The sequence below is a fragment of the Aplidium turbinatum genome, chromosome 14 (genome assembly GCF_918807975.1).
Source record: "Aplidium turbinatum chromosome 14, kaAplTurb1.1, whole genome shotgun sequence".
Taxonomy (NCBI): Eukaryota; Metazoa; Chordata; class Ascidiacea; order Aplousobranchia; family Polyclinidae; genus Aplidium; species Aplidium turbinatum.
Genome location: NC_137485.1, coordinates 8,362,786 through 8,376,779, shown reverse-complemented (window position 1 = coordinate 8,376,779; position 13,994 = coordinate 8,362,786). Strand labels below are relative to the sequence as shown.

The 13,994-nt window shown below is 35.8% G+C and overlaps 1 protein-coding gene across 1 annotated transcript; it reads right to left on the bottom strand.

The window, feature by feature from the left end:
- Positions 1–56: 56 nt before the first annotated feature.
- On the bottom strand, positions 57–13,697 carry LOC145782868 (3'-5' exoribonuclease HELZ2-like). Its single transcript, XM_082594634.1, has 22 exons — positions 13,692–13,697; positions 13,340–13,519; positions 13,135–13,230; positions 12,743–12,864; positions 12,049–12,170; positions 11,492–11,640; positions 11,151–11,226; positions 10,653–10,861; positions 9,384–9,560; positions 8,860–8,928; positions 8,440–8,564; positions 7,723–7,960; positions 5,769–5,836; positions 5,064–5,230; positions 3,885–4,077; positions 3,256–3,424; positions 2,939–3,035; positions 2,702–2,866; positions 2,262–2,411; positions 1,674–1,852; positions 1,126–1,296; positions 57–128 (listed from the first exon to the last, which is right to left on the bottom strand). Exons 1-22 carry the CDS (start codon positions 13,695–13,697, stop codon positions 57–59), a joined length of 3,000 nt encoding a protein of 999 aa, XP_082450760.1.
- Between the last annotated feature and the right edge of the window lie 297 nt (positions 13,698–13,994).

Here is a 13,994-nt window from a genome sequence, read left to right as displayed (position 1 = left end):
GTATAGGAGAAGAACAATGCGAATACACTGGAAGTCGAAGAGAGAAATGAGTGACGTCAGAAGATACAAAGACTTTCCTGACATCCACGTTGGTCAACAGTTTCGCTCTTTTCTGAATGCCAAGGAATCTAAAACCGAAAGACAAAACTGCACAATACTGAAAAACTAGAACCAACGCTTTATCGGGATTGCAATTATTCACATCAACTATCAAGTTTTATACAGTAGTTGTGCAATGTGCATTTATGTTAGATGGCGTGCAATCGTGGTAAATTCATGCAATCTTCGTTTAGTCCATATTTAGTTTTAGGACACATTTTCGTAGTTCAACTTATTGACTTCTTATGTTCTTTGCTTACCATTTGAGCTGCGTTTTTCTATACCCTTTACATTACGTTACTGCTTTGAAATTAAACTCTCACTTCGATGGTATCTGGTTGGTAAATGCAAAGACAACGTAGTCGTGGTACCTAGTTGAGTTCAGGATAAAAACACAAAAACAAAATTCCATAGCCAGTTTTTAATCAGTTGAGTATGTTTCATTCAAAAAGAGTGAAAGTGGTACACATCAGTCTATTCCAAACATCAATTAAACGACCTTGTTTAAATATTTAGTAGAATTACAAAGATACCACAAAATGGTAAAACAATAGCAGCACCCTGAAAATCCTGGAAGAACAGCTGGTTGAATGGCATCACTGCAAAACAAGACAAGCGCACTCTCCAAGTCGTTCCTTTGAATTGCTAGATTGATTTGTTCCCACACAATAGGAATTATGGGCAATGGACTCTGAACAGTAGCCAACATATGAAAAGTGAAAATATGACGTCAGGGTTCCGATAACTTCTTTTAAAACTTCATATAGAACTTATACGATTATGTGATTTCTCCATCCATTTGATGTAACTAAAACCTTTGATAAATAAATATGTACAGATTTTACACACTTACTGTTGGCTGCCAGCCTTTAAATAACTTTTGACACAGCCTTAGTTCAAAAAATATGTTTCTAAACCTATAAGGTAGTCACATAACAGTGACATAGCTTGAATTCAAATGTATTTGGCATAACAACTAGGAAAGCATTTGCATTTTTGTGTAAAATAACAACCGCTACGACGTACCTGATCCCTGGGTTGATTGAGGATATGGCGAGCTTCGTCGAGGCTGCAAACCCTCGACAAGGAGGACTGTAAGTTGATGGACTTCACAATGAAGCTTGAAAAATCCATGCCCCACTCCTTTGCTTCGTCGGGAGCAGGAGCATCTTGTGTCCTCATGACGAAATTGCACGCCTGAAGAATGAAAAGTTGAAGCATTCACTTTCTGATGCCTTAAAAATGCTTATCTTGTCATTGCCAAGACGGAAGCTGGATTGCAATTTTAAAAAATTGAAAAAGACGTAGTGGCATATTCATATGACATAAGAATGTGTACAACAAACAAGAGATATAAAAAAAAGTTTCCGTAAGGCATCCTTATGATCGAATGTATTTGGATTCTGAAAAAATCAGAAAATTAAAATGCACTTTACATTTCAAACAACTGATCATTCAAAGGAGTGCTACAGATAGATCCTTGGAATAAAAAGATAAACACCTGAAAGCATGTTGTTAAGTTACAATTTATTAGAAATGATCACAATGGACAAACAAAACATTATAAACCTCACATTTGCATCCAAGAACCTTGATATACAGGCATTGTATGTGATCATAGCTTCTTCTATCAACATGTGAGCTGTTGTCTCGTCAAAAAATCTCTTCAATTCGTTGAATTCAGGTCGTGCAGTAAAGGACGAGCCATCCAATCGTCTCCATCTCAACTCCAGCATGGCCTTCCATATGATCTCTGCCAAGGCACGATGGGACAGTATTACTTGATTTAATTTATATTTCATAACATGAAGAACAAAATTAGTGGAATGGATGGTCGATATGAAACTGAAATCATGCAGTAGCAAATCATTCGAAAGCGAAACTGAAATACCATCCAGTTTTGATACTGAAAATTGACACAATTTTGTTCCAAAAAGTTCATTAACCCTTGAGTAAATACTTTCTACATTTCGTGTTCTATTCTTTTTATCAAGTTCAAGTTATCAAGTTTTTTTATCAAAGTTCTTAAATCAAAATAATATCAAAATAAATATAATATCAAAGTTCTTTAAAGTCGTATCCAAATTAGTAGTGTTATTGGCATCTTTTTGATGTTCTCCAACTATGTGTTGGTGATCAATATAAACCTGATATGGACTCACGCAATTGATCGGGCAAGTTTGATTCTGTAGCGGTGGAAACATTCTCGTGACCACTTTCTCTCGCTCGTCGAAGATTGTCTTCTGCGTCCTTGTACGTTAGTTGACGGCGAGAACGAATCGTTGTAAGAACAGGTTCAGGCAAGTTTGAAGCTGCAGCAGAGGAATGCAATCGGCTTATATAAATAATCATTGTGGGTTTTGTGGCAAAACTAAGGCTACCCTCATCCTCAAAGCATGGTGCTAACCGCAATTCGTGCTTCATACATTTTTACTGTTCAAAATAATCTTGATGAAGATTCAAATTTTACGGACATCATGTGCCTTAAAAACGCGCGAATTATAAGTGTTTAGGCTTGAAACATTTAACAAAAATTACACGAACATGGAAAGCCTAACTAAAACTGTGTATTACATCAAACGCTGGCTAAATTTATGCATACCTGCATTGCCATTTGGTGGAGAGAGAATGTCAGGTAAATGAGAAGAGTGGATGAAAATGGAAATAGCGGGTCTGCTCCTGCTATCAGGCAACAAACTGCATTTATCAGTGCTCAGTGAAGAAGGAAGCATTGGTGCAATCTTGCGAGGCGAATTGCTTGATCGAACTGAACAGAAATGCAGCAATGTAGCTCATTGAAATAAAACGAAACATTAACTCCACTACTGAAAAGCAATACCTCCGCTGTAGAACGTTGTCGCGCGCTTTTTGGCTTCGTTGTCAACGGCGCTTCCCTCAGGGAGTACAGAAGCAACGTCAGCAATGTGAATACCAATCTAGAGAAACAATGACATTTTAACCCTGTTAGGCCCAATGTATCATATATGCAACACAGTTCAAAACTTGACCAACGGAGGCAGTATATCAAAAGACGTTTTTGGTTTAAATGTCCCAAACAAAGTGCTGAACAGAAAAAGCAACTTAAATGTGTATTTCTTAGGGTGAGCCCATAGAATTTGAGTAAGTTGCGTTTTCCCATTAACTTTGTATTCTTACTTTATAGCACTTCTTGTGGGTGTCACACGTTTGGAGACTCAGGGCGTCATCAAGATCCTTTGATCCTGGTGGGTCAATGGTGAAGACAAATAACTTGGTCAAATCTTGTCTGTGTCCAGGTCGAAGTTTTGCTTTGGAAAGTTCTTTTGCTTTTTTTTCTACGCTTGGTCTAAAATTTATTACACAAGCCTAGTCATTGATTAAAAACACCTATGCAGTCCATCACAATTTGACAGTAATGTTTTTAAGCGATTGCATAAAATGTACACCCAATTACTGCGACTGGCTAGCAAAAAAAAGCATTTTTGGTGGTAAAATCTGTATAAAAAGCAATGTAACTAATTTAAACCAAATAGAAACACATAGCATTAAAGATAGATTTAGTTAACCTGCTGTCTCTCATTTCAACACACATTATAAACAAAATAAGAATAACAAAATATTAATAGAAGGTTGGGGGGCTTCAACCATAACGAACAAATATGTTACAAATTCACCTGAACCTTGAAAATTTCACGATGTAATCTTTATAAAGCAGCTACAGGTATTGTTTATGTTTTGTATTCAATCAGTTCTGCATTTATTTCACAATACCTAAACAATGCTTTTAACCACGTCACAGTACTTACTTATGACCCACTTCGGGCACATCATGGACGACTGAAAAATATTTTTCAATATTCTTCGGTTCAATCTCCTCGGAGACATATCCAAAGGGGTAGTGAAAGTTGGGAAGCCATTTCACATAGCGGACTACAAAGTGGCTGCGGTATGGTGAAATGGAGTGCTTGTCGTAATCGACTGTACGAATTCGCTTGACGTCTGAATGTTTAGGAAAAAATAAGAAAAGTTGTAACGTGAAGTAAGGTAGTTAAATCTATTGATTTAATGTTAATATTTATAGCTTTTACATTTATTCTTGAATATTTAAAAAAGTTAAAATTTAATAGCTTGATAATTCGCTGTGAGTAGCACATAAATTATCTGCTGAAAATATTACAACCAATGACATTATAATACGGGACATGAAGCTCCACTTATCCACTGACACTATTAATTTTACTAGTATTTTTACACCTCATCTGTCATCATGTTCTTTTCTCGCATTGAGAGTTGGAGACAATGCACCATTGTTGCACCACCATCCACGATCATGAGCTTTAAAAACAGTACTTCTATAATTCAATTTTGTCTATTTTATGACGTTTGTTGTCTAAATCCTTTTTGGTCTGACTTTCTTTTTTTCTTTTCCCTCCTATTAATGATCTTTGTAATGAATTGTCCCGTATCAAGTGTACAAAATCTTTTAATTTTCTACTTTTGCCTATATTTAAAAGGATTCCCTTTAAGTTAAATTTAGATAATGCTTCTTAGTTACTTGTCGTTTCCATGAAATTTTTAATGGCATCGATTTGTTTCTCTCTTTCCATCTCAATAACACATTTCTTTTAAGAGGAAATTATATGTTTTCTAACTTCAACAGATATACAGACTAATTTCATCAGATATACAGTAGGTACAGTAAAGTAACAATTAAGCAAATCAGAAGAAACACATAGCTTTTTACAGAGCAAATGTGTCAAAAGCGGATTTAGATGTGCATCTACTCTTCTAAAAACTCAGACATCGCTTAAAAGACAGAAATTTCAAGACAGAAAGATTAAGCAGATCAGTTAAAGATGTTTCGTCGTTCTATGTATAAAACAAAATCATCAACACGCTAACAAAACATTTACAGGCTTAGTTTTGTGTTTCAATGCCCAAATCAGGTATAAATCAAATGTACAGAAAACCATCATGCACACTACCGTTTCCTTTCAATTGACAAATAGGAATTTGCGTTCCTGATTCCTTCATTTCTTTAGTGAGCCCGAGAAGTATGAACTTTGTTACTTTTCTGTCAACTGGTACCACCAAGGTGGGGCTCACAGGATCGGGAACACAAACAAACTTCTTCACTGACAAATCATTGTACCTGGCAAGAAAGGCAACAACAGTGTAGCTATGTAAACGAAATTGTGTGAAAGCTCGTGCTTTCAGGTTTAAATCTAACATCTTTCGGATCTCAAATATGTACTTTATATAAAAAAGGCTTCTGTGAAAATGTTTTCAGGCTGAAATTGTAAATCTTGTTGACATGTGAGTTGAATCACGCAATAAAGTTACACATTTTCAGCAAGGGGTAAATTCATTCAAACAGAAAAAATAATTATAGTACGTTATTATATAATCCAACATAGGCTTTAAGGCAACATTGTTGTCGTCCACATACTGGCAGCCGACCTTAGAATTAATGAAGCGGTAGACAGAGCTGTTCTGGTTCATCAGCAGCGCGCTTATTCTGACCATGTTTTCTATTGACTGTGGTTTTACAGGCTTTTGCAAACTTCCTTCTCTCTCCACCGTCACCGTTTGAGCTTCAGAGGCTGGGAATTAACTCTTCTACCACCTTATGTCAATGTGAGAGACCACGAGAAAGTTAGGAAGAAGCCAATCTTTGAACACAAACTTACCTTTGTAGAACTCCGATCACTCTTCCATACACTTCTGGCTTGTCGTTATCTTGAGTAGCGCCTCCATTCTGGTAGTAAAGTAGACGAGCAAATTATTTTTATTTTTGTAAAAATAACTAGAATTTAGCTCAAAGATGAATAATTTTGCCATTTGGATCAATTAATTTCAGCTTTCAAATAGTTTCATCGCAATTCAACTACTTTTCTTGTAGTAACGATACGAATTAAGTAAACATGGAGATAATGAAGCCAATATTAACATACTTTAAATAAGATCTACTTTATTGAAATGAACATTGAACATATTAGTTAAACATGCTTGAGTTCAATGGTAAAGTATCAAGTTCACTTATCATGTTCATCAACCACAACTACATTACCCTAGCTGTTCAATGAGCAGTGGTATTTTGACAAAAATTCATATATCATCAGAAGGAACTTGGTAAGTAATTAATCATGCGGGCAGTGTTTTTTTAAGGTGTTAGGGTTAGGGTTAGCGGTTTCCCAAAATTTGGACTTGCAACTACAGTAGAAAAGTAATGGTTGTTTCTCGCTATGTCTTGTCGATAATACGAATATAGCCTACGATCAATAGTTCACGTCCGGAAAAAAGAATAAGTGGAGGTACAGCTAACAGCTGAATCAAAGAGTTACTCACAAAAGAAGTGCACCTTCGATACTCGTCAATGTTTATTTCTGATGTATGGCGCATAATGATTACGTGTGGAAACATAACTAGCAGAAGCCAACAAGCACACTTTGTTTGATTGTGCAGAAAACTTGTTTGGCGGCCGTGTTGGGCAGGCTGTTTGGTCGTTTAAAACTTGCGGTCTCTTAAAACTACTTAGCGGTCACCCAAACCAAACCTTAAAAAAAAAACTGCATGTGGGTCATTGTTCAAATCGATTCATCAGCTAGAAGAGTTTAAAACACAAGAACCATACTAGTGCATTTTTGTCCCATATAAGGTTACGTTTGGTAGCTAAAAACTTAAATTAAATGGACGCGGCAAAAAAGGGGCAAGAAGTCAATTTTTGTTTCCATTTTCAAGTCCCTTGCTAAAGACTCACAGCCATTTACTTAATACTTATACGAGGTATCATCGTTTGAAGAGGTTCTTTCAAGAAACAGTCCATGCAAGAGCTGCCACTCGGCCACGCAGCGATGAAGCAGTAATTAAATGATTAATTCGACTTTTTTCACTACGTCTGACTAATCTTGCGTGTTAAAGGTCATTGGTCGTTTTCATAGTTTTGTAGTTCTCGCCCTGATTGCATTTTGCAGTTTAAGTAGAAGTTTTGTAGTTTAAGTTATTAAGTAGTATGAAGGAATAGCACTTGCATACAAATCTGCCTGCATTAAATCAACGTTGTTATATATGAATTGTCTTTTCAGTACAAATCTAAGTTTATTAAAGTACAGTCGACTCCGCTTAATTCGGACACTTTGGTTCCGCTCACTTTTGGCCGAATTAAGCGGTTAAACGGATTTGTCCGAAAAGCGGAAAATCAATTGTTCGTTTCATGGTACGGTATGCGTAAAGGCAGACAACGCATTAAAAACACCGTTCTGTTACGTAATAAATGAATTGCAGCTGCGCTATACTGCAGTAATTGGCACTGATAGCATAAAACTAACAAGAGTTACACCTTCTGGTTAAGTTGTATTGTACAGTATTTTGATACCAAGCGTTTCAACAAATATATTATTGTGTAACACACACATGTAGGGTTGAAATACAGTAGTACAGTAATTCTTCAACTACTGTGTCCTGTGTCCGAATTAAGCGGAGAATTGTCCGAATTAACGGGAGTTTTTTATGTGCAATTTTTACTTTTGATCCGCTCCCGAGTGGCCGAATAAAGCGGTTGTCCGGGTTATCCGGTGTCCGAATTAAGCGGATTCGATTGTAGTTGATATTATAACATATAGGACATGCTTTACTTTTATCTACCTCACTGGCGATGTGAACAACCACTTCGTCTTTGTCGAAAGAACGTCCAAGAGCACGTTTTGTTTTGATCAAGATGTTTCGCATCTCTGAGTTGGAATCAAGAACAACGGCATTGGCAGAATTCCAACTCGTGATGTCCAAGATGCATCGTTTGTATTCGTCAGGTTTGCTCCGCAAAAGTTCTTTGAGTTGAGGAAGAGAAAAGTCACAGTGCATATTGTTCTTTGTTTCATCTGATCTAAAAGTGGACATCAAACAACACGTAACGTAACGGTAACATTGAAATAATTTCAAATAACTAATTATTAGTTATAAGCAAGGAATAGCATGAACCACAATGCTGAAGGAACACTGACAAAAAAGTTTAGGCAAAAAAAGAAACTGAAAATTCTTTTACTCTTTGTACACGTTTTCCCCAGATAAAGTTGATCTTACCACCTTGCACTGACAAAATAAGTAAGTTAGAAAATTTGTTATAAGAAACACTCGATACATTGTCTTAGTCAAAGTTGGCCACATCACACTGACGAATACAGTACTGAAGAAAAAAGTAAGTCATCGTTATCAAAAATGTAAATAAAAATTTGTTGCACATTGTCATAGTCAAGTTGGCCATACTACAGCTTCACTTTTCCATTTTTTTTTTATTGACACCGAATGTGCCATTTTCATGCTTGGTGTTACAACAATACCAAAAACACTTGCACACAAACAAACCTGTCGTCAGTTGTTTCAACAAACTCTCTTCCGCGGCGATCGACCTTGACTCTGATTTGTTCGACGTTGCTGCCAGTGTCTCGTTGAATGATCTGGTTCAGTATCTCGTCTTTCAAAGGCAATGCCTGGTAATATTTCAAGTAATGTTAAAGTAGCGCTAAAGTAACACAATCATTTACAAGTTGAAACAAGCCCAGCAGCAGTCAAAAATTTGCAAATTTTGCACAAATTAAAGTCAAACAAGAAAATTTTAGCTGGAAATGGTATTTATTTTGTAAAATTTAGTTTGAAATGAAACGAAACCAAACAAACTCAACCAGCACAAAATCCGCAAATATCAAAATTTTCATGCATCCCAAAACAGAACTAGCCCAATTCTACAAAAGAATCGCAGAACTGGCAACCCTGCAAAAGCGTTACCTCACTGTCTGACTCTTCATCATCTGAGGGATGTGGAGAAGGAAGTTCATCTTCATTTGAAGCAGGCAGCTGAGTTGATAAAATTATAATGGCTTTAATAGTAACTTTTTTTTATCATTATACAGGTATTATTTATAACCATTTATGCAAGATTACCTTTGTCAATATTATGTGACTGAATTCAACAGTGCATACTACTATCTATAAAGTTAAGTCAGATTCAGTTTCGACAGGTTAGATTTTGATGTAACGCAAATTATAGTTTAGTAGCAGTAAATAAGTGGTAGTACATAGTAATAATAGTAAACCTTATTATTTCAGAAATACAGTCAAGTGCAATGTGAACGTTTAATTTGATCTAGCCCAAGTTGAGTTCAGAATACCGTACATCAAAATATATCGTAGACCTCGTCCCAGCCTCCTGTCCACTACAAAACTAAAGCTGGCTCAGAAATAAAGGTGACACAACACAAGGGGTCAAATTGTGAACTACCGAAAAAAAATTCCACCAAAATTAGTTCTACCTGATTGTTGACTTCCGCTTGATTTGGTCTCGTTGCAGGAGCAAATCCAGGTGGTCTCGGATTAGACGGAACAAATCCATGCGCTTCAGGATTGAGGCGTGACAAGCTATCTGCCTCTGCTCTGATCGCTTGAACTCTCATCGAAGCAGGAAACAAACTTCCTTGGTCTTCACAAGCCTGTGAAAGCAAAAAACATGATTCAAGTCAAAACATTTATCACAAAAAAGGAGGTGATACAATATAGATATATTGTTAACTGCGTAATCGTTCCCTCCAAATACTTTTAAAGAAGGCTGCTCTTTATCCAAAACATTTCGTTTTTGTGTGAAACAGCAGATTACCTGTCATAGAGCCTTATAATAGTAAAAGACTTGAACAATGCACTTTTCACGGAAGGTTACGTAACTTTTACGTTACGACATCAAAAGCACTTGCAACACAGTTCAGACATGGCAAACATACAGGATACACACATAGTGCATACACCAGAAAATATAATATAAATATCTGCAGGGCTGTACCAAAAAGTAGGTACACTCATACTTAGTAACAGCATAATAGAGTAAAAGAAAAAGGCACCAAATAAACACAATTGGTGAATTAAGGCGTTTTCAGAAAATTTTAAAAAATGTGACAATTTTTTTTTCCGGACTTATTCAAGAGCAGTTTTACTTTGATCTAAACTTTTTTTCTCATTTGCTATCGCCAAATTTTGACATTATTTTAACCGTATGGTTTTTCTCCACTATATTTAGTTTTGAAGCTCAGGTTAGTAGTTAAAATGTTGCAGAAGTAAATATTCACAAACTCACACAAGTTTAAACATATAAGTTATTACCAACACTTGGCCATCATCAGTTCGACGAAAATTACAATGCAACTGATGGAAGGATAAGCAATAAGCATGCGTGCATTACGATGAAGATTGTGAAATGTGAATACTATGAATTATTTCTACAAAATATTTAATTGAAGACTTCCTTAAAACTTCCCATACTTCCTTACCCATACATAACAAAATATTTACAGCATAACATTCATAAATAATCAAAAATTCACATGATCACAAAACAATTATCTCTTTTGTACGTGTATTTTACGAAGATAAGGTTTTAATAAATTGTGACTTTATTTTGCTGTACGAAACTTATTCAAAACTGCTTAAAACGATTGAAATAAATATTATCTGGCAACCTAACAAAGTCTTAATCATTTTTTTTTTAATTTAACGAGTCCTTCTCATCGCTGGTTGAGAATTTAATCACTCACTTTTAGATACTTGTGCCACATGATGTTGCACTTTCCCAAAGACCACAATGTGGTTGCGTGGCCAACCGCGATGACAGCCAACATGGATCGTGTGAAGGCGGTGTTGAGTAAATTGGCATCAGAAAGCAAGCCAAAGTTTTCTCCGTCTCTATCGGATTTATCCTTTCGCTTATGAACGCAACTCAAGATGACGACCTTGTATTCAAGACCTGTCAAAATACGTTATAACAACGACACGAGCTATATTTGATTAATCGCGCTAAAATGAATCAATAGACTTTTTAGTTAAAAAAAAAAAAAACTATCACTGAAGGAGAAAAACGTAAAGAACGGACTGAAATAGAGAAAAAAGAGTAAAGACAATTACTGCATAAAGGAAATCCGCCACCACACCTATGGGGGACAAGTCGAGATTGAATGATGATGATTCTCAACATAAAATGAAGCTCCTGCCGCGTAACTCCGCAACAGCAAATTAGATGACAAACATTGGCATACCTTGTATGTTTCGAACTCGATCAACCAAAACACTTCCCAGGCGATGAGTTCTCAAACAACTTCTCATAACTCGAACCTAAAAACAACAATGTTGCTTAGATAAATAAAAACGATGACTAGTGGAGCAACACTTACTCTATTTTCAAAAAGAAAATTCCTCTTGAAATACTCTACATTAGGGTGTTTCATTTATTATACCCTACCTGTTTTTCCTACATGTTTTCAATCCTCACATGCTTTTATGAAACTGTTTCAGTAAAACGTCAATTATATGATCACAATCGAATAAGCCTTTGGATCAGATTGATTTTGGTTCTATGAAACAGAAAATGATTTAATACCTGGTGAGTATATGACGATACAACAACGATGTCTTTTTGACCCAGTTGCATAGGATACGAATCTAGCAAATCTTTCACAATTTTTGCTATTTGAAACGCTTCAGCTTCGTTGAAGTAATCACTGGTGAAAGGATCTTGAATGCATTGGCCTAAATGAACACAAGCACAAAAGTGGTTAGCCTATGTTTTTCAATTATTATCTACATGTTTTAGCGAAACAGAATATATTTTTATTGGTATTGAATTTATATCTACAGACTCAGAGGCGAGCACTTCATCCGCTAGGGCTAGGTCATTGAGTCGGATCTTGATGAGCAAAAGTCACTATGTGACCCTTCAAGTATGTCTTAAAATTTCATAGAAAGGAACAATCACTCAAGTTCAACAAATTTCGAACTATACACATTTAGAGTAACACACTCTAGCAACTGGCTAACAATGATCAAACATAGACCACAAATTTATCAATGTCATGTGGCAACAATAATCTTATTAAAGTACCGATATCAAACAAATGGTAAGACTGCATAGTACACAGAAAGCTGCAAAGAACATGCCTTCAACGTGGTGGAATTGGATTGGCTTTAAACCAGGTAAAGGCTGTTGGTATGAACATGGTACAAGGAGATCATTTGCATAGAAAAGTGATTCAATCAGCTTAAGAATGGGCTCGACACATCTAAAATAAGACACAAATATATAATTAAATTGTATTACAACATTAGCATGCGTTCTTAGAAAGTCCTTGATAGTGAGGCCACTGAGGTTTGTTTTCTTCTAAATACAGACATACTGCAGTTACAAACACACAAAAATAAATGTACAAAACGTGGAATGGTAAACTCAGAATTGTATAAAATCGTGTCACAAATCAACGAAAAGTTCTATTCGTTTGCTTTTGTTGAAATAAGATAAAATAAACTAGACTATTTGGTGAAACTTGGGAAAACATGTAGTAATAAAACTACAAATTAATACAGATTATAAACTGTCAATCAGGACAGCCCTGCTTAAATCAGTGGTTTGTACATTAAGGTACACAAAGCTAAAGTTGGTCGGTGCTCTAATTCTGATTCATTAACACTCATGCTCTGAAAGGAATTTAGACATAAGTACAGGACGAAGACATCTGTTTAAGACACATTTTCACAGTTTTACTAACTTTGTTTTAATTAGATTTTTTTTACTCACAGTAAAACAAAGAACGATATGAAAACAACAGGTTGGTTAATATAATAGTGATTTAATGACCTGTAGTTATTTCTCAAAACAATAAAATTGTTTTGAAACGTTTGTTGATCATAGACGTAAAGATTGAAGATTCTTGCCAGCAGAGTGTAAGCGGAATCGTTAAACCGCTCTTTGCTGTAGATCTGAAAAATATATACTATAGTTATGAATGATAACAAATAAAGATAATAAATAAATAACGAATAATATGGTTGATATAAAGTACAATTTGTATAAATTTGATGAAAAAATTTAGGCAAGCAAAGTTTTACTTGAACAATGGAAAACTACAATGATTAAACTTGCCAACAGATTTCCCAGTTCGTTTGACTGATCTCTCGAAATCAATGTGTTGACAACAAAAGGTTGAAATACGATATTGAAACCAAACGCTTAAAATGGTAACTAAATACCTTCTGAGCAATTTGCTTATGGTCACCAGCAACCACAATCTTTGTCTTCATCGAGTCTGCAAGTGTCAGTGGAATGATAGTTTCCGCTTCCATGGCCTAGAAGGAAATGATTGCAGTCAGGATGAAGAAACATATAGGATATGCAGTTATGCACTATGCAGCATAAAGTGTGCAACTGCATGTCAGACACAAAAAGCATATTAACCTGGGCCGCCTCATCAAGGAAGATGTGTGTGAAAGCACCCATTAGGCCAGTTCCTTGAACACCCAATGCAAGCGATGTTTCAAAGGTTGTGATGAACACTTTGTGTTTAGCAACATCTTGAGAGGTTGGATAGCGGAAACCGCGTCCGTCCTCTCGCCACAAGCAATATCCTTTCACAAGCTGCAATGAAAAAAAAGGCTCACATCATCACAAAACCAAGTACTGGGTATACGAGAAAAACAAACTACATAACTCCATCAGCTTAGTAAAATGCTGGGATTAGAAAATTTACCACGCATTTGTTGTTAAACACAACTCTTTGGCCTCACCGAAGAAAGAGTTGCCGGATTGCGTCCATGATACACAATACGGACAACTTTGTCCCTCCATTCATCAGCATTTTGAAAGGTCGTATGGATGTATCTATCAGCGGCACTAACAAAGAAAGATGGAAAATAAAGCATTGTCAGCTGTTATATGTCTGCTTGAGCTTTTCTTTCACTTGTTATGTCATTTATAATCAATCTTAAATAAAAAATAAACTTTTTTCACAATACGTGATGTATTAATATGAAAATGAACTGAAAAAAGTGAAAAAAAAATGAAAAATTTGAAACCTATATAATGTAGACACACGCAAACTAAATCGATCTGT